Raw genomic sequence first — 22486 nt, forward strand, 5'->3', positions numbered from 1 at the left:
AAGGTGCTTTGAGAGGAGGAAGCCTGTTTAGAAAAGAAAATGTGCTTTTGTGCAACTGCTGCTGCAAAGAAATGCAGTGTCTTCCATTAGCTTAGGCCTTGGCTTGATGTGCAGTAAACTGGGCCATGTAACTCAAAAGACTGTTCCAGTAAAAATTTTCAGTAGAGGTAGAAATAGTTCCATTGTCAGATTCCTGGGTGCCACTGGAGTCTTGTACCAAGCCTCTGAGGACAGAAGACTGCCCTAGGAGATAAACTACCCTGTAGGTAGTTTTTGGATATCCTCTTCTGAGATCCCTGCCTAACTGTTTGTGGATACAGGCTCTTGCAAAAGGGCTTTTGCTCTCTGTCATCTTGAAATACTGTGTTTCTTGCAATAGTTTTTCAGCGTTTTAATTCTGAACTTACCAGCGCATTATCTAGATTCTAATTAGCATTTTGGTTTGTTTAAAAGGACTATATTATTGCTTCATGTTCTCAATTATTTTGTATAGCTTCTGTAATTCGTTATATAATATGAGGTCATTTATCTGATACATTTGGAAAAAAGAGAGTCCTCTAAACGAAATAAAATAATTCCTGTTTACACAGGTTGGACAAAAAAAAAGATTTTTTTCTGGTATTTCATGGAATTAAACAGAATTTTAATACATGAGTGTATTTCAGCTCTAGCAGTTCATGCCTAGTTCCCCCTCAGTTGATCAACTCTTTGTGTTTTACCATAAACATGGTGAGGATGAGAGAATGTATGTACATGCATGTAGTGGCTTCCAGGTCATCCTTTTCTAAGCTTATTAGAGATCTGCTGAGTTGAAAAGGTATCAAAAGAGCTACTTGCATTGCCTTTGAAGACTAATTATGGTTCCTGAATGAACTAGATGACACACCAAAAAGAAAGCTTTAAAAGTACCACTTTCATACTCTGAAAAATATAACCAAGAAAAATGTTAATAATGAGATTTTTAAAGCCACTACAGGCTCATGTTTCTACCCATGAGAATTTATTTGGACTTGTAGAAATTCATGTTTTGTAGAGATTTCTGTGGACTTTTTCTTAATATTTTACAGAAAGAGAATCTGATACAGTCATTAAAAACTATTGAGAGTATATGCTTTTCAAAAATAATTTGGTAGAGAAAGGGTTTAATAACATGAGGATAATTCCAGTATTGAATCTGTAAAAGTCAGTTAGGGCTGTTTCAGGCCTGAAGTATCTATGAAAGTAAATTTAATTTCTCTAATGCATATACTGTATGTGTAGATAGGGAGTTTTTATTCTACTTGAGTATGACAGAAGACAGTACATTGTTATTTTTACTCTGCTAATCATTTCTATTGCTCTAGTGATGTACCTACAGGTGATTTCTCTGTTTTGAATCCTTAGGATTCCTACTCTTACGTTCGATCTACCGCCCCAGCTGTGGCATACGACAGCAAACAATATTATCAGCAGCCAACCGCGACCGCAGCGGCCGTGGCTGCTGCTGCCCAGCCACAGCCTTCAGTGGCTGAGTCCTACTACCAGACAGGTGGGTGGCATGATTCAAGCTGCTCTCGTTACTCACAGTCTTGTCGACTACTTTAAGCCTTAAAAATAGTTGCTTAACTGCCTCATGGTATCTTCTTCTTTTAAGTTTTGTTGTGTAATCTGTCACTGTGTGGAAAGTTTTTCTGTCCCTAAAACTTCAACACTTGTAACGTTGCCATAAGTAGCCGCCTCTGAGGTTGTGCCTCTGCCACTAAGTACACTCAAAACATACTTCTAGACGAAGTTCTTACTGATATGTCTAGAAACCTTGCTGAAGTAGTTGAGATAATCAGTGTTGTGTTCAGATGATAACTCAGTTAGAAATATTCTTTTGATTCTCTAGGTACTTCATGTGTATAATTCTCTAATTATTCATATCATGATTGCTACAAAGCATGAATCCTGCTTAGTGGTTTTTTTTAATGTAGAAATAAGAGGAAAGTTTAGGTGTGTTTTGGTTTGAATATTCTAGTAAAACTGTTGGATAAGAAGGTTGTTTAAAACCTGTTTAAAACCATGTTGAAAACATGATAGCACAGTTAAAAACAAATAAATTTAAGGCTTACTACTGTGAGCTGTGACTTGATTGAGATATGTGGTATGCAATGCATAGCAATGACAGTAAACCAACCCAGTGCACAGCACTAAAAATCAAAACAAATGAAACAAAACTCCCAAAACAACCCCCCACTTCTTAAACATCTGTTCATAAGCATGTTATTAATTTTCCCTTAGTATAGTTTGCATTTCATTCAACTAAAACATGCCAATGATTCTGCATTTGTATTTTCTATCCTCATTAGCTCCAAAAGCAGGATATAGCCAAGGGGCAACTCAGTACACCCAAGCCCAGCAAACACGTCAAGTGACAGCTATAAAACCTGCAACCCCAAGTCCAGCAACAACAACATTTTCCATATATCCAGTGTCCTCGACTGTGCAGCCAGTGGCAGCTGCAGCCACTGTTGTTCCATCCTATACTCAGAGTGCGACATACAGCACAACAGCAGTAACTTACTCTGGTAAGAATTATGCATGTTTTCTTGCTGGGATCTTCGAAGTTGCTGCAGAAGAGGCTTTCAGCATTCAGAAGTTGAGCAGTTCATGCTCAATTACATCATAGTTTGCTGAGAGGTAGTAACCAGTTCAATCATTACATTGGCAGAATGTTCTGTTGTATCTTTAAAGGAGTTTTGATGTCTTATGTACCAGTTTTTCAGATGTGAGAATATACAAAGTAGTAGCACTGGTGCCTGGGCAGTGACTTATTGTAAGGTGAAAAGGAAAAAACAAGGAATATAAGGAAATGCATCCACATAGATGTTACTCCCAGGAAATAGGAAGGGTGCATGCAGTTACAGGGATAGGGAGGAACAGTTCAGTATAAATCTTTTAAGTTTTGATTGTCCTGACCCAAAATGGAATGAGAAATGTGTGGTGGGAGGACTTTTATTCAACCATTAGGAATCCAAAACATAGTTAAAGATGAAAATATGCTAACTTCATTGCCATAGATGGTAATTAACTGGCATGTTATAGCTACCCTGAACTTTTTGTTTTCTTTTGTTTCCTGCTTAAAAAGGCATTTTTATACTTCCTTGAGATAGCCTAGTTTGCTTGATTTATTCAACTAGAAATCAAGGACTGTGTAGCAAGGTTTTAGTGAGTGAAGCATCATCTCTGTACCAAAACAACTTAAATCACTGAAATAAGTTGTAATAGTACTAGATGTTCTGTCTTTTATCTTCATTTCTTCCCCTTCTTCTCCATATTATCAGTCCTTGGCATTTGGAAACATGAACAGCAAATGTGGTTCTAGATGATTGCTTGCTTCATGTGGCCGTCACTAAATCTTTCACTAAAAATTTTGTTCCATCATGGCCAGTCTTCCCAGATATGCCAGGAAATTTTATATGTTCTCTAGGGATGCTTTGATATATCTAACTGTGTGTCTGCAAAGATGTGTCTAGAATTGAATATATTCCAACACAATTGTTGTCTGTATATTTGTCTACTGTGAAACATAAAGCCAAATTCAAGACTGCCTGACAAAATCTCAGTGAATTACTTACATCTTGCCTTGCCCAACAACTGTTATGCAACATGATTTGAATTGATGCACTGTATTATGTAATTGATACATTATATATGGTGATGTAACATTTGTTTTTATTTTAATTTTTCAGGTACCTCCTATTCTGGCTATGAAGCTGCAGTTTATTCAGCTGCATCATCCTATTACCAACAGCAGCAGCAGCAGCAACAGAAACAGGCAGCGGCAGCAGCTGCTGCTGCTGCTGCAACAGCTGCTTGGACGGGGACCACCTTTACTAAAAAGACACCATTCCAAAATAAGCAACTGAAACCAAAACAGCCTCCCAAACCACCCCAGATCCACTACTGTGACGTTTGCAAGATCAGCTGTGCTGGACCACAGGTATCTGTATTGTGTATTATTCTACTGTGCTTTACTCTACTATACTTTATTCATAATTTCTTCAGCTAAAAAACCTTACCCTCTTAAGAGTCATATAATTGCAGAATGGCCTGAAAAGGACCTTGAAGATGATCTGGTTCCAAGCTCTGTGCTGTAGGCAGGGACACCTTCACTGGAGCAGGTTGCTCAGAGCCCCATCCAGCCTGGCCTTGGGCACTTCCAGGGTTGAGGCACCCACAGCTTTTCTGGTCAGCTGTGCCAGTGCATCATCACACTCACTGTAAAGAATTTTTTCTTAATACCTAAACCTACTTTCTCTCAGTTTGAAGCCATTGCCTCTTGTCCTGTCAATTCATGCTTTTGTAAAAAGTTTCTTTCCATCTTTCTTACAAACTTCCTTTACGTACTAGAAGGTCCCACTCACTTTGGGGTGCCAAAGGCTTTTCCAGGCTGAACAAACCAAATTGTCTTAGCTTTTCCTCGTAGGAGAGGTGCTCCATCCCTCTAATCAAGAGAATTCGTTAATTTTTAGACCTGATTCCATACGTGTACTAAAGGAATAATGAAATAAAAATTTGTACTATTATAGAAAGCGTTCCTGTTGGAAGACATAAAGACACACTCCCTGAGCTTGTACAGAGGTGTTTCACCTGACTTCAGAATGATTTGAAACTTTGAAAGTGATTTGTTTCTTTAGCATAGGAAACTTCTTACAAAATAGTGTTTTGAAAGCTGTAGAATTACAGAAATTTTGTGAATGGGAAACCTGAACATTTATTCTTCGTTATATTTCAGTTTCCCAGTTTAGTGTCACAGTGGGTAAAAGTGCCTAGAAAGTAGATACAAAGTCATGCAGAATGTTTGTCTGAGTCTGGCTAAACAATTCTTTTACTTTAAGTGAACTTGTCATTATTTCCTACCATGTCTGCTCTAGATCACCAGTGTTAATATAGAAACCAACTTCTGCATTTTTGCTTTATTTGTGCACTACCTTCTTTTAAATTTATTTTTCTGTTTATCTGGATACACTTAAAGTTTGTGGGAATCTGAAAATCAAGAATAAATGAATGCAGTGGAGGAAACTGCAATTTCTGATCCTGTCAAGTTTTCAGTGGTGGTATCTGTTGACCACTACTTGGTTGGGAAGTTAAGAAGTTAGAGGAGAAAAACCTGTATTGTTTTACCTAAGTGTGGGATCCTGGTGCTGGAGAAGAAAATTTTCTGGTCTTGGAAATGTCCTGTTAATGCATGCCATACTGCAGAAGTGTTCAGTGTAGGAGGTATTTCTTAGGTAAAATGTGTGTTTTCTGCCATGTTCAGTGTTACACGTGTTCAGGGGAATGATGAACCGGAGTACAAAGACAGCTTACCGTGTGTTTTGCTTATTTATACAGACTTACAAAGAACACTTAGAAGGCCAGAAACACAAAAAGAAAGAAGCAGCATTAAAAGCTTCCCAGAACACCACCAACAACAATACTTCTGCTCGTGGAACTCAGAATCAGTTGCGCTGTGAGCTCTGTGATGTGTCTTGCACCGGGGCAGATGCTTATGCTGCCCATATCCGTGGAGCCAAGCATCAGAAAGTAAGAGGTTTCTGTTCTTACCGTGCAAGTCAAACATTTGTCCCCATCATTTTTTCTCATTTTAAGAAAGGAGAAAATACGCAGAAACAGTATAATTTAAATTATTTTATTTAAAAATCTGCAGTCTTCTTTTCATTTCAGACTTGTCTTTAGGCTCACTATTAGAAGGGTATTGTTGAAAGAAAGGGGGAAAAATACTGCAATGGCATCAATGAAAATAGGATATATTGGGATATCATATATCATCCAAATCATAGGAAGAAGGTGTAGAATGAGATGAGGGAAAGGAACCATTGAGAACATGTGCCCCCTGTGCTTGTGCCCCCTAACTTTTCTCAAGACCTTTCTTGAGATTCATCTTACTTGTCTTGCTGGTACAGTAAATCTTTCAGTGCACTTTGAAACACTGTAAGCTAAGATAGTGCAAAGAACGGGCATCATTCTTTGATAGGTCCTGCAAAGAAAACTGTCCTCTGCAAGCAAAGAACAATGTTCCATAATAGACTTTATAATGAATATGTTTAGAAGACTTCTGGTAAACATGTTTTGCGTATTGTTTGGCTGCTCTTTTGTGGGCATGCTGGAGAAAAAACTGGGCTGCACTGTGAAATGCTGTGACCTGTTTTAAACTTGGCCATACAATAGTAAGTGCAATGATAAGTAGAATATATGTTTAGAAGTTACAGATTTTCCTCATAACTCTGGAAAGATTAATGTCACTAACAAATACAGTATTAATACTCTGCTTCTATAGCTCTTTACATCTCAGGACACAGGCATCAAGTAGCATTGTTCCTACTAAAATAAATAAATCTTATAGCATGTTTAAAATAATCTTCCTCCAAAAGCAAAAATCAAAATTTAGAGACACTTGTCCAGTGTTCTTCCATTAAAGAACAACCCAAGAAAGGGTTGTGCTCAATAACTCCATAGATATATGAACTGTGGTATATATTATCCTTTTATATTTGGATATAGTTTTCTCTTTGTGATAGTTGCAAGCCATTGCTGGGATTAGGTTCTTACCAGTGTGAAAATGGTATCTCAAAGGACTCCATTGCTGTGATAACTAAAGAACTTGTGTGCATTCTACTGGAAAAAAGTAATTTTGAACACTTGCTTGAGTTTAAATTGATATGATTGTGTGACATTACTGTGTCGGTATTCTGATAGGGAACATAAAAACTAAGAACAAAAGCCTAAAAGATTAATTTGGACAGTTGTGTGCATATTATGATTGTGTATATGTTCATATGTAAGGTATGTCTCACAGATTTGCATTTCTTTACTGCTGTTTTCAACACTTAGTCTTTAGTTTCTCCCTTGTGTGGTTTTTTCATATGGATTACTTGCATCTTTTTCAGATGGTGGTCAGCAGACACCAAAAGGAAGTATTATTCCATAAGAGACATGTTACAGAAAGACCTGTGCTTATCAATTCCAAGAATAAGCATGTACCTCTTTACTTTCTACGAGATTCTAAAGAGCTCTGAAATACCTCTTAAATCTTCCTTAACTATTTCTAAATATTAGGGGAAAAAAAAAGGAAGACATTTACCTAAGGAGTCTCTTTAGCTTGGCTAAATAATGTGTAAAGTCATTCAATATGAAGGCTCGTCAAATGTAGCAATCAAAAGACACAGTGTTGCTGAATGTGAATGAAATTACTCTTAGTTACAAATATTGTTTGGAACTAAAACAGTTCAATTGTTTTGCCCTTTCGAGGGAGACTAAAAAGTGATGAGGCAACAAAACAGACACATTGAAGCACTAGGAGCAAAATGTATTCTTAAATTTATCCAGAAACACAACAATTTATGTTGTGTTTCTGTTCTTATCTAAACAGCTGTGGGAGTAAATTCCTGCATTTGTAAATTTCTAATGGAAGTAAGCAATGTGAGATAACAAGTACCTATTTCCTTGTTATAGATGACAAGAGCTTTTACGTGTCCGTATTTCTTCTTTCCCAGGACCACTTTTTGTAAAAAAAACAATCTAAGTTTTTATTTGTATTGATTATTTTTGTACTGATATTTTTGCTTGTGATGCATTATTCTTACAGCAATCTCAGGGAGGTCATGTTATGAATGTCTCTTCGTACTTACAGGTAGTAAAGTTGCATACAAAACTTGGCAAGCCCATTCCTTCAACTGAACCAAATGTAGTTACCCAAGCTACTTCCTCAACATCTACATCTGCTTCCAAACCAACCGCCTCTGCTTCAAATATAGCAACTACCAGCAGTACAGTGAACTCCTCTGTTGCATCCTCTGCAGTGAAAATTCTTACTCCCACGGCAAACACACCACTTAATGCTGTGTCCAACAACAAAACATCTTCAACTGCTGCAAATATAGCTGTAAAGAAAATATCTACACCGAAAATAAACTTTGTTGGCAAGTACAGAAGTCAGTCTTTATTTTGAAACCTAACCTATTCTGTAAATTTTTCTTAAGACCTAGTGCAGCAGACACAAATGTATTTAGGTAACTCGATGCATGAGTTACTCTGCTGTGTTTAAGGGAATTACTGCTGAGTGAGAATGTCTGTAAAAGTTTTGCTTCAAAATTGTTTTCTGCTCAGTTGTGTCCACCTGGCCCCTCTTGAATACTTTTCCCACCTTTGGTTTCTTATGTAGTAGCTGCCAGAGTATTGTATTTATAGTCCTAATTTCAGTTCACAGCCTGGGCTGTTAATGCGCCTGCAATAAATTGGTAATTTATGATGGGCAACTAAAACATCCTTTTTCAGTGAAAAACTAACCATGTAAACTTTGAGCTGAACATAACAGGGACAAGAAGCAGCTGTTCCACAATAAGCTATCCTGCTCTTCAAGGAGAGAACTATACAGTTGCAACACTAGCGGTATACTGCCTTTACTAGTACAAACATTATAAAGTTTTGAAGTACTTTTTTTTTATAAATTTACAAAGTAACAAGAAAAGAGATTATTAAAATACTTTTTCTGAGTTGTTCCCCATTCAGTCCTGTCCCTTGAAAAAGCAAGAAAACAAATAACAAAAATGGTGATTTTATAAAACGGAAGTTTTTCTTGTTAGAATAAACTACTTCAGTGTTTAAGTAACCTGAATGTAATTAAATTTACTGTTAAAATATTTAATTGTATTGAAAAGATATTTCAATTTTGGTTGATTGCAAGTCAAATCCAATAGATTTCAAAAGATCTATAATTCTTTGCCCAGATCATAGATATTTGCAAATAAAATCTTGTTTGCACATTATGTTTAATCACATTCTCATCTTATGAAGAGTAATAATTTTAACATTTTTTTGATTTCTAGGTGGTAATAAGCTTCAGACAACAGGAAGTAAAATGGAAGAAATGAAATCAGCTGAAAGTGTTAAAACACCTCCTGCTGCTACAGTGCAAACACAGGAAGTAAAACCTGACACAGCAGCTGAACCAGTGACTCCCACAACTCTTGCTGCTTTGCAAAGTGATGTCCAACCAGTGGGCCATGACTATGTGGAGGAGGTATTAATATGAAAATATGTATTATTTTTTAACTGTTATAGTGAAACATAATCACAGAGTGATTGAGGTTGGCAGGCTTTGGGTCAGCTTGTTCAGTCAGCCTGCTTAAGGAGGACCACCTAAAGCCAGTCACCCAAAACCATGTCCAGATGGTTTTTGACAATGTCAAAGGATGGAGACTCCATAACTTCCCTGAGCAGTTGTGCAAGAGTGCCATCATTCACAGTAAAACAGTGTATTCTGATGTTCAGCTATTTTTCACTTGGTGCTACTTGTCTCTGGTCCTGGCACTGGGCACCATTGAAAAAAGTCTGGCTCTGTCCTTTCTGCACCCTTCCTCCAGGTATTTATATTCACTGATATGATCCCCCTCAGCCTCCTCTTCCCTAGGAGAGACACTTGAGGTCTCTCTGGATGTCAGTGCGACCCTTCAGCCACTCCTCTTAGTTTTGCGCTGTCAGCAAACTAGCTGAGGATACAATCTCCCCCATCATCCAGAGCATTACTGAAGATGTTACAGGACTGTATTGATCCTGGGGGTGCTTCTGACCTTCAACTGGGCTTCATTCTGCTGATCACCACCCTTGGCCAGGCTGTTCAGACAGCTTTCAGTCCACCTCACTGTATGCTTATCCAACCTATGCATTAGCAGCTTGTGTAGGAGGGTATTGTGGTGAGACTTGGTCCAAAGTTTTACTGAAGTCCACAGGGCCAGTATTGACTGCTCTGCCTTCATCTGCCAGGCCTTCACCTTGGTGAAGTTGTGCTGACTGCTCCTGATGGTTTTCTTGCCCTCATTGTACCTGGAAATGGTTTCCAGGATTGGCTGCTCTATTGCCTTCCCAGAGATCAAGATGAGGTTGACTATAATTCCCTGGGTTTTCCTTGAAGATAAGAGTGATAATTCATTGAACCTGCAAATGCTTGTGCATATGTTTACATTTTTGTGTTGTGCATATTTCTTTTGTGCTTCATGTGGTTGGAATGAGATAGGTGGATCAACTTTGAGATGAATTTTGCCTGATACACAGGTTTGTGATTTATTAGCTCACCATGTTCAGGTTTGAATTTACAGCTGTGCACTCTTTGGAATGGAAGGACCTTGTTCCCTGTGCATTACCAAGCATAATGGTGTGTCTGTCAGTAATGAAGGTTCTAGTTTTCTATTTTGCCTTCTTTCAGTTATTATGTGAACTTCTTAACGTGTTTTGTGACAGGTAGACATTATTCAGTGGCACTGGATAATTAGATTGATGGATAATTAAATTTTATATCAGCCTTATAAAAAAGAAATTATCAAATGTGTTATAACTTTATATTCCAGGTAAGAAATGATGAAGGAAAGGTGATCCGTTTTCACTGTAAACTCTGTGAATGCAGTTTTAATGATCCTAATGCCAAGGAGATGCATTTGAAAGGGCGGCGGCACAGACTTCAGTACAAGGTAAAACTGCTAATGCTTCTCCCTGAAAATTGACCAGATATCAGCTAACTGGTCTAGTCACCTGTTCTTAGGTTTAAAGACTAGACAAAAGTAGGTATTCTGAGTGAACCACATGTAAAAAAAGAGAAATATATTTCATAGGCAGTATAGTTTTTAAAGAATAATGCAAACTGTGAAATTATATTTTGGTGAGGTTTTTTAAAATATTTTAAATGCTTCTTGTAGTCCAAGGGATGCAAGCAACAGGAAGTTCTTTATGTTGCTTACCATGAAATTTAAAGAATATAAAATAGTATTGCTCAGTGGTTTTGGTAGGATTAACAGCACACACTCTTCATGTTGCAGATTTGTTAATGATAAGTGCATTTGTGCAGTTCTAAAACTGCATTTTACTTCTTCTGATTTTATTGTAGATGAGTAGTATATGTTAAATATGTCAGAACTATTCCATAAGCTTGAGATGAGGACAGGAAAGCAACATTTAATTCTTTATTTTTCTGATCTAGAAAAAAGTAAACCCAGACTTACAAGTAGAAGTAAAGCCCAGTATTCGAGCAAGAAAAATTCAAGAAGAGAAGATGAGGAAACAGATGCAGAAGGAAGAATACTGGAGAAGGCGAGAAGAGGAGGAACGCTGGAGGATGGAAATGAGGTAATGCATTATGTTGCATGAATGAATGTGACAACCTGCTGTCAGATTGTCTGAAACTAAAATTCATAGTTACTTATTTTAAATACTTCAGGGTACTCTGTACTGTCTTGTTGAAATTGCAATTTCTCACTGGGATTTTTGCTACTGTTCAATCCTTCTGAGTAATGCAGAGTTAGTAGAATACTTTGTAATAAATGCAGACCTACTTTTACAGCAATAATTCATGTTGTTACCATCTCTTCATTGGTATTTGCTTATGACTGCTAGAAGTTGTTGAGAGCTGTCTAGAGCAGTGTCAAGTATTAGCTGCTGTATAAAGAGAGCACTTTGATGCACTTCAGGCGATATGAAGAGGACATGTACTGGAGGAGAATGGAGGAAGAGCAGCATCACTGGGATGACCGTCGCAGAATACCAGATGGAGGTTATCCTCATGGCCCTCCAGGACCACTAGGTCTGCTGGGAGTTAGACCTGGAATGCCTCCTCAACCACAAGGACCCGCTGTGAGTTTCTTCACTGGAGAAAAAAATTACACCATTTTTACCAGGAGACACAGTTAAGAAATATAAAATTGTTCAGTGCTACTTTAGTTGTCTCCAGTGTTTCTTTATAATAAAGGATTTGGAAAAAAAGAAATTATATGCTAATGAAATGGTGTAGGTGTACTAGTCCTACAAAATAAGTCCAATGAAATGACAAGAGGATGCTTTAAATACTGCTTCTTATGAAACACAAGTCATACAGGTTTTTGCTATTTTTTTGTTTTATTTGATTGCATTATACAACATTATTTACCTAATTGTGGACAAATATATGGATAAAAGTCTTGGAGAATAATGCTTAGTGGTCCATCATACTCTAAGCAATGTGAAGTGCAGTACCACTTGGGTTGATTCTGGCATTAGATTGATAAATGCCTTATCAGGGATCTGAAAGGTGATGAGGATCTGAAAGGTGGTGAAGTGAGTGCACACTGATGAGGTTTGCAGCTGGCATGAACATGAATCATGTTGGGATAGGGAGAATAGCCAATACCTTTGATGGCAACCATCCAGAGGCACCTAGGTGGGCTGTAGGGGAATTGTGGATTTCTGCAAGTACGAATGCCTAATTCTGCACTCAGAAAGGAAGAACCCTTTGCCTTGATAGAAGCTGGGTAGCAGCTCTGCTGAAAGGGATCTGGGGGTGTTGCTGTTGCGGCAGGACGGGAATGAAGAGACTCTTGACTCAGAAGGCTGCTGAGAGTAAAACTCCGATTTATTCAAAATACACCACTCTTTTATATAGAGCTTTGCAAGGATCAAATCCATTGGTTCTGAAGTGAAAACAACCTAAAGCATTGATGCAAAGTGCTTGAGGCACAATGATAGAATTTAACTATAAACAATGTGAAAAACAAGGGAGATAAAGGATTATTTACATTCTTTCCCAGGCTTTTTGCCTGGCTAGAAACTCTGTTTCTTTCTTTGACTGAATCTGAGACCCACACTGGGGGTCCTGGCAGACAACAGTCTGGGCATGAGTCCGCAGCGTGCTCTGGCAGCAGGGCCAGCAGCAACCTCGGCTTTAACAGGACCACAGTCAGTAGATCAAGGACAGCGATCAGCTTTCATTAGACCCTAATGACAATACTACATTTAATTTTGGGCTTTCCAGTAGAAGATACATAAACTATGTATCATATCATAAACAGGCTTATTGTGGAGCTACCAAGATGTTCAGGGGTCTGGAACACTTGCCCTTAGAGGAGGCACTGAAGCATCTGGGATTGTTCAGAATGGAGAAGAGAGAGCTTCAGTGGGACAGAACAGCCTTCTAATAGCTGTGCTTTATAAAGGATATGGAACCAGGCTTTTTATAGTCATGAGAGGGTGAGATATATCCAACTTAAGCCAACACAAAGGAGATTTAGACTGAATGCAGGAAATCATCTTTTTTTGTACAGATGTTGTGCAGCCACCATCTTTGAAAATTTTCCAAATCTAAAGCCCTCAGCAATATGATGTGGTCTTACAGCTGACTGTATTTTGAACAGGAGATTGGACTAGATGACCTGGGGTCATCCTGTACAATCCTGTACATCCTGTACAATCCTGTGACTGTACAAAAATAATCATAGATACTTTATTTTGCAGAAATATCCCAAGTATTTTCCAGTTGATAGAAAGGCAAGAGATACTAATGTTGACCAGAGTACCTCTGGTCTTGGAATTTGACCTTTGTTTAATTTTTATACACTTCATGTCTTTTCAGACATGATTGATTGTGACAGCTAAGGAAATGTCATATTTTGTTACATTTCAGAGATGTGAGGTTTGAATATTCTGTTCCTTAGCCACATGTTTGGGTTTTGGTCATTTTGTCTCATTTGTGAACTTGGAAGTACATCCAGGTTTCAGAACACTTTTTTTGTCTGTTCAGCCTCTGCGCCGCCCTGACTCCTCTGACGACCGCTATGTGATGACCAAGCATGCTGCTATATATCCTACTGAGGAGGAGCTTCAGGCAGTCCAAAAAATTGTTTCTATTACTGAGCGTGCTTTGAAGCTGGTTTCTGACAGCATGACTGATCATGAAAAAAGCAAGAACAAAGAGGGAGATGACAAAAAGGATGGCAGTAAAGACAGGTATTTTTAAAATTACTTTTTAAGAATTTTATTGTTTTTCCTTGCCCTGTTATCAGTGCTTTCAAGAGTTCATCTCTTTGGGCTTTTATGCTGTATTTTGAAGTCTTAGAATTATGTGGAGTACTATTTTATTTTACTTTTCTATCTTCAGGATTATTTTAATGATTTTTACATTGTTATTTTAAATGCAACTTTTAACTACAATTCACAGAGCTTTGAAAGGCGTTTTACGGGTAGGCGTTTTGGCAAAAGGTTTGCTACTCCGTGGAGACCGAAATGTCAATCTTGTTTTGTTGTGTGCTGAGAAGCCCTCCAAGACATTACTCAGTCGTATTGCTGAAAGCCTCCCTAAGCAACTTGCAGTAAGTAGAATTTAGATTTTTGGATTTGAATTTGCTTAAAAGTACTGTGAAAATATGTCCTCAAGTTAAATGTCTGCAGGACTACTGTGCTGCTGCATGACATACTTCAGGTTCAGTTTCTTTCCATTTTCTGAGTGTTTTCATCTGAATTCAGAGACTGCTGCATGTTCCGCTTCCTCTATATTGTGTCCATACAAGCATGTGCTCTAGCAGTGTAGTATCAATCACCATTTAACAGATTTCTTTTATTTGGGAAATAGAAATGAATACAAGAAAGACCATTAATCAGTTACCAGTAGCAATGGAGGTTATTACAGCCTGTTACATGTTACAGCACACCTGCTGCCTCGAGGTCAAAGTTCTCTAGTAATGCCAGTCTTTTGTATTTGTATCTTGTTTCCTTATTGTATGTATCAGTGTTTTATAGTTCAAAATTAGCCAGCTAAATCTAGTCTGTGTTTTTTTAGAATTTGGACCTTTAAAAAGGTAAACGTGCAGTCTTAGACCATTCAGTGAAATATAAACCCTTTGCAGTATTTCCACAAGAAAGTGTAAAGTCTCTGCTCTCTGCTGAACAAAGCCTGTCACTGTAGAGTGCTTGTCACAGTATTAGTATTTCAATGCAATCTAGTAAAATGCTTGACAGAATCACTGGAATGATCAGATTAATGAAAAATAGTCTCAAGTTTGCTGTTGTTTGAAGTAACAGAAGTAAATTTAACAAATGGACATCTTGGTCTGTCTTCATGGAAATGTTCACTGTGTATGTAGAAGAAGGTCACAGAGGTGCCTACAGCTTTCTTTTGGGGCTATTTAGAATTATTAAGTAAAGTTGCAAAAAGCAATTCAGAATAAACACTTTATTAGTTAATCTTCTATTTTTTCCCTGGCCCTTATTTACCCTTTCTTCTTAGCATGTTGTGACACTAAAGCACAGGATGTACCTAGCAATACCCATCTGTAACTATGAGCTTGAAAAATATGCATCTTTGCTTTTCAAAGACTTCTATGTTCCAGTGAGAAACACCCTGCTGATATTTTAATTGGCTCTGAAGCTTTTCTTTATCTCAAACACCATCAAGATTTTTGTTTTGTTTTGTTTCTGGGCAGTTTTTTTAGTTCTAACCACTTGGCTGTGTATTTTCATTAATAATTTGGAAACAATATGCAAGTCCACATATCTTTATACTGTGTAGTGTGGTTCTGTGACTACATAGGTACCTGTTTCATATAATTATATTGTGTTTTTATCTCTCTGTTGAAAAAAGAATATGTTGGAATCATTTTTCTTCCTGATACTTTTAATGGCCACATGCTAATAGAAATTTCTGTTTCTCAATATTTAGGTAATAAGTCCAGAGAAATACGATATCAAGTGTGCAGTCCCAGAAGCAGCAATAATTTTAAATTCATGTGTGGAACCCAAAATGCAAGTTACAATCACACTGACATCTCCAGTCATTCGGGAAGAGAACATGAGGGATGGAGGTTGGGAAGCTGTTAAAGATGTTACTTATTTCTCACCTGTTTTTTTATGTTTATCTATTCTGCTTAAGATGGCACTAAGGTCCTGGAAGGCAACATGCTGGCACTCATATTTGATCAAAACTTTGTTTTTCAACAGCCAATCTCAGTAGAAAACAGTTGGTTCAAATAAATGTGTATATGATGCTTTTATTTAATTTTTAAAATTTGTAACTTTATGTCCAACCTCAGCTTTCTGGAAAAAGGTAAAAGCTTGATTTTTTTCCCCATCTTTTAAAATTATGTGGAAGACTAAGTATTTTATAGCAAGTGGCTATAAAAACTGGCTTTCTAGAGCAGTCTTGCCTTAAGATAAAGATTGTATGTATTTAGAAAATCAAATCACAGGTTTTTATTTTGAACTGGGTCAGTATTAATATCACTTAGACACTCTGAATAGTGCCACTTAAAATGCACTTTTACAGTACTTTTGATGGTAACAGTGCTTCTAACTTGAAAAGATAATGCAGTTTTTTCCAGCTCTCTGAGGTTGTTTTTGGTCTGGAGTGCTTTTTGAGTATATTTATGCTCCTGGTATTGCAATCACTCTTCTATCCAACTGGCAAACCTAACTAGTACAATAAGAAACGGCTCTGTCATTGAGCTGAAGCAGAAGGTGGAGCTTGGGAATCAATTTATGTTTCTGAAGTCCACAGTTTCTCTGGTGCCAGCAGTGTTGCTTTAGGGTCTGTTCTGTAACACTTTCAAAGCTCCAAAAGCTTTTAAGCCAACAAGCATGATTAATGTCTGCGGTACATTGGTTCTTTTTATTTATGGGTCAGATAAAATTAACTTTTGTTTCCTTTTAATCCTGTGTTTTCATAGTTGAAAGAGATCAGAGCAAACAGGGTTCTGGTGTTTGACAGTGAACCTACAAATAGAAAATCTGAGGTTGTTTTAATACTTCTCATATACAGGTTGAAAGAAATTTTATGTGTGTATGTATACATGTGTTTGTGTATATACGTATTTATATAAGCCACTGAAGTTTTTTTTTATATTTCATCTCATCACTACATGTCCTCTAAAACACTTGAGGTTTTAATATTGCATTACTAAGTGTCCTGTAGCTGTGACTAGTGCATTTATAAGCAAGCTATGTTAACAAAGTCATCCTACATGATCAGAAAGAAAAATTTGAACATGCATTCTGTGGTTTGGATGACTTCTAAAGAGTCTTAGAGTGCTTTTGTTTTAAACTGTGCATTTTATTCCTAGCTATAAAGGCTTTGTATGTATACTGTCACACCAATTTTACTTGGTTTTGGACAATCTGAGTGTAACAACTCTGGGCTGAATCCAACTTTCCGTATTATTTAAGTTTATTAAAAAATGCATTTTGTTATTAAATTAGACTAACAATTTAATGAAATTAACCTTAAACACCATGTTTATTTCTTGATGTACTGTGCAAAAGTGCAGTATTGATTCCTGCTGCTATACTCAATTTCAACTAAGTGGTTTCTGGCCCAAAATTGATGTGGACTAAAAGTAAAACAAATTTCAAATTACTACCATCAGTCCCCTAAGTTATACCATCAAAAGGAAACAAATCTGTATTTTTGTCTGACCCACACTTGAGTTAAATGATCTTTGTGAGTTTATTCACTGCTGAATGCAGTACTGCCTCTAGGCAAACAAAATCAAGATTAGATTTCTCTTCAAGACACTGAGCAGTATAAAATGGATGTGCAGAAAAGTTCGCTTTTGAAACTGGAGAAAATAGAAGACTGAATTGCTAATTATTGCAGCAAAGAAGTTCCTTATTCTGAAGACTGCTGCTTAGTTGCTGCAGAGTAACAGTGTGTGTTTGTGTTTTTCTTACTGCAGCTTCTCATGCTCTGTGTCTTACACTGATTTGAAGTTTTCATTTTCCTTAGCCCGCTTGGGGAGCTAGTTCAGATGTTAAGGAAGGCTTTACCGGAAGGACCAGTTGGAGTAAAGATGCAACTTGAGTCTTGCACGTGGAGTAGAATCATGTTTGATGTGTTAAGTAAAAGGCTAAAAAAAATCCAAACAGTGAAATGAAATTGTTAACCGCATAGCTACTGTTCCTTACAGTATTGTGCGTTTGACAGTTGACCAAATCTGATACATTTGAAGAGCTGTAACCCAGCTGTGGAGTCTTCCTTCGGCAAACAAGGTGTACCTACTTACAAACACCTCTGTGTGTGCGCGTGTGTCTTTTTCATCCTTAGCTAACAGCCCCGGTCCAAAGCCTTCTAGCAGAGGGACTTGATTCCTGTCAGGAGTTGCTGCCAAGACATCGGAAGGATTTTTGACCAAGGTTTTCTAAAGCTCAGTGTCACACCTGCCATGCTTTACAAAGGAGGGGTTTGGATGCATAGTCCTAGCATCTGCTGTTACTTTGTGTTTGGTTTTTGTTTTTTTTTTTCTTTTCGTCTTTGTCTCTCTCCTAAAATGAAGCAGTGTTCACACTAGTCTTATAATAGTTGACTGGATAAAATATATTTTATGTAATAAAACTTACCTAAATTGACATACCTGTTAACTTTTAATGAAGAGGTAGTGTGGACACAGCACGTCTAATTGAAGATTAACCCCTTATATTTAGGCTAGTAATAAATTATACAGGGTAAGAATTCATGCCCGTGTTTTGTAAGTTAATTCAGTTTTTGTCCTAGTTTAGTAGGGTGGTAGGTTAGGCATCTGATTTTAGTTGCACAGTCTTTAAGGGGTTAATCCAGAAATGTGAAACATATGCAAAAATCCACAGAATAAATATTACAGGAGTTTCCTTGATACATTTTTTCAGTCAGTGTTTTCTCAGTGTAGTACATGCCTCAGCAACTTCTGACTTTCAGAGTCTTTTTAAGTTCCAGTGGTATTCTTATGATAGCTATTAGTAACCCATTTTAGATTAACATTTCCAGCACTGAGTAAGATTCTTTATTGTACATTTAAATTGCAGTTCTTCTCAGTAAAACTATTTTACAAGTTGAAGGTTTTCAGAGATAGAAACTTTAAATTATTAATGAATTATTGTGCTAAAAGTTTGCACAGTGTCACCTATTTGCATATTAGTTTTAGAAGAGTGTAAATAATTGACTGATTAAGCTATTGGCCTCACAGTACATATTTGCATTTTTAGTTTCTCATCCTTGTTTTGCCACTTTTTCCTGTGGTGGGTTTTCTCAGGATGTACTCCTTGTCTCATATATCTGAGTTGTACTCTTTTCATCACTTAACTTTAGGTGGCACCCCTGTTGTGGGGCTTTGGAGGGGATTTTTTGTTGTTGAGGTTTTTGTTTGGGAATTTTGGGTTTTCAAAATTGGTTTTGTTTTGAAAGAAGCATCCTGTTAAACATCTTAATTTGCTCTGTAATTGCACTTCACTGTTAGTGAAGATTTTAATTTTTCCACTTTAATACATAGTCTGTAAGTTGGAATATCTGTGTGAGAAGTTACCTATGTTCTTCTCAGCTTTGCTCTTATGAAGTCTTGATGTTTTTATCCCTGTGCAAAGCAATGGGACTATCCTATCAAAATGCTAAAATCTGAATATAGGACTTCACATTAAATTAGTTACTGTACTGCAAAGCTATACTACCATGTTAATTCATGGTCTTTTAGCTCTATATGCTAAAAAATCTTACTGTTTTACATTGGTGATTTTAGAGCACAATTTCTGCAACATTCCTAAAAGCTTCTTGTTGCAGGCATGTTTCATGAGTCTCATTATTTTTTATTTTATTCCATAACTTAACCTAAATTAAGATCTTGAAGGCATAAACTCTATTGTTCCAAACAATAACTCCTTGAAATGTGTGCCTTTGAGTGAGGGCTTTTTGTTTAATTGCATTTGGTATATCACCAATTATGCTATTAACATATGTTGTGGTAATCACCATAGCCATTTTCAGAATGAGTAAAAAGTAACTTCTGATGGTGATCACTGATCTGATTATATCCATATAGTTTTCAAGTAACTCAAGGAAACCATTTCACATTGTTTGGTGGTTCCAGTTTCACTGATTAAACCACTTTTGTGGTCTCTTAATTTCTTTGGTAGCAAAGCAGTCCACTTGGTAATTAAATTATTTTTGGAACATTTAAATAGGCAATGTCTGGCATGTCTTCTCCATCTTTTAGACATTTTGCTTTGTTTTTTAGACTATTCCTTGCTTTTCTTTATCTTGGTGAGTCTTTAGTAAAGCAGTCCCTTTTCAGATCCTTCATTGCATCCTAAGTGTTGCTGGAACATATCTATTATGGGCTGAGGAATTTTATTTATATGGGTAAGAGGAAAGTGCTAGAAAACAAGGAACTCTGTAATATTGATGAACAAGTCACATTCCTTTAGTCAGGTTTTTTAGTGTCAAATAATTTTAAGTTCAAGGCATGATAAAAATAACACCATGGCTAAACATTCAATGCTTTTAAGATTTGTTATACTAAGTATTTCTTTCAAGAATAGGTCCCAAATAACACCTGAATATTAAAATTTAAAAGAAACTAAGTTTGAATGTTTCTACTTGGTTGAAGTGGATTTTTGTGTTCCTTCTGTCTCGTGTTCTCTGTGCTGGTGCACTGTGTCCAACCATCCTTCCTTCGGTATTTAATTTTAGGGGATATGTGTTTTTCCTCTGTTAGCTGAAATAAAGAACTATGCATTGCATAATCAGCAATGCAGTTGAAAATAACTTCAGAGCTGAAGTGTATTATGCTCTTGATCATCCTACGGTCGATGCTCTAGTCCTAATTGAGCGACTACTGCTGAACATTTACATTTCTCATTCAAGGGTTTAAACTTTAAATGGCATGTGTGACATTGAAGCTATTTAAGGAAGTGTCTTGCTCACCTGGTCAAACACCCATTCCTCACTGCATTTTGCCAATTCAATCCATTTTAGATGTAACCTCGGGTATGGTGAAAGACCCACCGGACGTCTTGGACAGGCAAAAATGCCTTGACGCTCTGGCTGCTCTACGCCACGCTAAGTGGTTCCAGGTTCGGAACATCATTTTACTTTCTTCTTGTAGCCTTATGAGAGATTAGTTCAGTTGCAATATGAATGTTTAATTGTGTGAAAACACTCAGCGTTGTTCATGCTAATAATACTTGATACTTCTCTGTTCCCTAAATTTAACTTTAGAAGGTTGAGTGTGGAGGAGCTGCTTTATGCAGTTATTGCTCATTTGACATAATTTTTTTTTTCCAGTCATTGAGAAGGCGATGTTGAAAGCTTGACTCGCTTGGGGTGATCATATGTTGTATATTTGTTATATATTCCATAAGGCTGCAGAGTAACTTCGCTTTAAATAATGGAATATGCGTTTAAAGCTTTGTGTTTAGATTTAAGACTTTTTTTTTTATATTTCTTTAAGTGCATTAAGTGTAGGGAATGAAAGGTGAGAAGCAACTGTTTGGTTTAGTGACTTTGCATTCTGGCAAAGGCACAATAAAGAAACCAAACAGATTCCCTTGACCTTTCAGTCTCTATACCTATTTCTTAGATCTTTACTTTACCCTTTTTATTTCTAATATAGAAAGATACTGTATTTATTGTTTCAAATGAACATGGGTCAAAGTGTATAGGGGATCAAGAAATGTTATTCTTGTATAACCTGTGCACTTTGACTTCTACCACCATAAATTAATAACCCTGTATAAAATACTGCTGTAAATGGCAGCTCACGGAATAAAGTTGTAGAATGATTTGTTTCAATCTTGTATCTGAGCTTCCATTGAACAGTGGTGTTTTAGTCTTTCAACGAGTCCGGTTTGCTCTGGGTGCAGGGGTTAATTAATTTGATTTTGTATTGCTCTCAAGGCTAGAGCTAATGGTCTGCAGTCCTGTGTGATTATCATACGTATTCTTCGTGATCTCTGTCAGAGAGTTCCTACTTGGTCTGATTTTCCAAGCTGGGTAAGTAATGTTTTTTTAATGAGCCTTCTTAATAAATATGTTACTACAAGGAAATTATAGGGAAGTGTTAATATAATTTTTAAATTCAGACTTTTTCAACACATAATGTAGGGTTTTGTTTGGGATTTTGGTTTTTTTTTTTTGCTAACAAATACATCAGATTCTGTCTTAAAATACAGTTTTCTGTGGTTTTTCATTTGAAGCTGGAAGTTATTGTTTTTTTTCCAAAAGAAATTTTCTTGTTCTTTTCTGTTCCTTGTGGGTAGATTCCTATTCTAGGTTTTAGCATTTTCTTCCTTTACTCTATATAAAAGAGTCTATTTTAGTCTAACCACCTACTCTGAATTGCTTGGAGTTTGCTGAAGCTTATTTAAAATGTCAGCTGTGCCCAGATAGTTCTGTGACAACAGAAAGAACTTGAAAGAAAAAATCACATTAATTACTATGTTTATTATGTCCCTTTCGTAAGGGGAAATACCACAGTACTTCAGGACAGCCTGTGGTTGTGTCATCTTCATATTTTAGTCAGTTTCACTTAAATCCCTCGTTTGTATCGGGTCACCTTTCTTAATTCAGTTGAGTGCTCTTGGAGCATTCCTTTTGCATTGATTACCTTACAAATACTCCAAATACTAACAGATGTATAATCTGTGGATTGGACAAGGTTAGTCTGAAACACATGCATCATGTGGAAGTAAACCTAGCTCTAGCTGTTGTGTTTTGCAGACCAAATCCAGTTGCAATGAGCAACTCCTTTTCAGTTTTGACAGGAAGGGCGCTAACATTGTTGTGATCTTTTGATTTTATTTAGATGAGAAATACTTTACAACTCCACTAAGTTTGGAGACAGTTTTATTAAGTTACTTCTAATAATACATATTTCTTCTGGAAAGGAAGTGGAACAGTAATGTCTGTTTTTCTAAATATTTAAATGGAAAA

General features: G+C 36.8%; 1 protein-coding gene across 2 annotated transcripts in view; it reads left to right on the forward strand.

Moving 5' to 3' along the window:
• The window catches only part of ZFR (zinc finger RNA binding protein), a 47472-nt gene that overhangs the window by 18737 nt on the left and 6249 nt on the right, over positions 1 to 22486 (forward strand). Inside the window, exons 4-17 of one of the 2 annotated variants that reach the window (XM_021554692.2) lie at positions 1384 to 1528; positions 2331 to 2549; positions 3714 to 3964; positions 5359 to 5550; positions 7658 to 7958; positions 8853 to 9046; positions 10371 to 10490; positions 10997 to 11142; positions 11484 to 11646; positions 13565 to 13770; positions 13982 to 14132; positions 15479 to 15620; positions 20531 to 20628; positions 21452 to 21547. In XM_021554692.2, coding sequence (XP_021410367.1) covers positions 1384 to 1528; positions 2331 to 2549; positions 3714 to 3964; positions 5359 to 5550; positions 7658 to 7958; positions 8853 to 9046; positions 10371 to 10490; positions 10997 to 11142; positions 11484 to 11646; positions 13565 to 13770; positions 13982 to 14132; positions 15479 to 15620; positions 20531 to 20628; positions 21452 to 21547 — 2424 coding nt within the window. The remainder of the gene's footprint in view (positions 1 to 1383; positions 1529 to 2330; positions 2550 to 3713; positions 3965 to 5358; positions 5551 to 7657; positions 7959 to 8852; positions 9047 to 10370; positions 10491 to 10996; positions 11143 to 11483; positions 11647 to 13564; positions 13771 to 13981; positions 14133 to 15478; positions 15621 to 20530; positions 20629 to 21451; positions 21548 to 22486) is intronic. The other variant, XM_021554693.2, reaches the window with a different exon arrangement.

The sequence above is a fragment of the Lonchura striata genome, chromosome Z (genome assembly GCF_046129695.1).
Source record: "Lonchura striata isolate bLonStr1 chromosome Z, bLonStr1.mat, whole genome shotgun sequence".
Taxonomy (NCBI): Eukaryota; Metazoa; Chordata; class Aves; order Passeriformes; family Estrildidae; genus Lonchura; species Lonchura striata.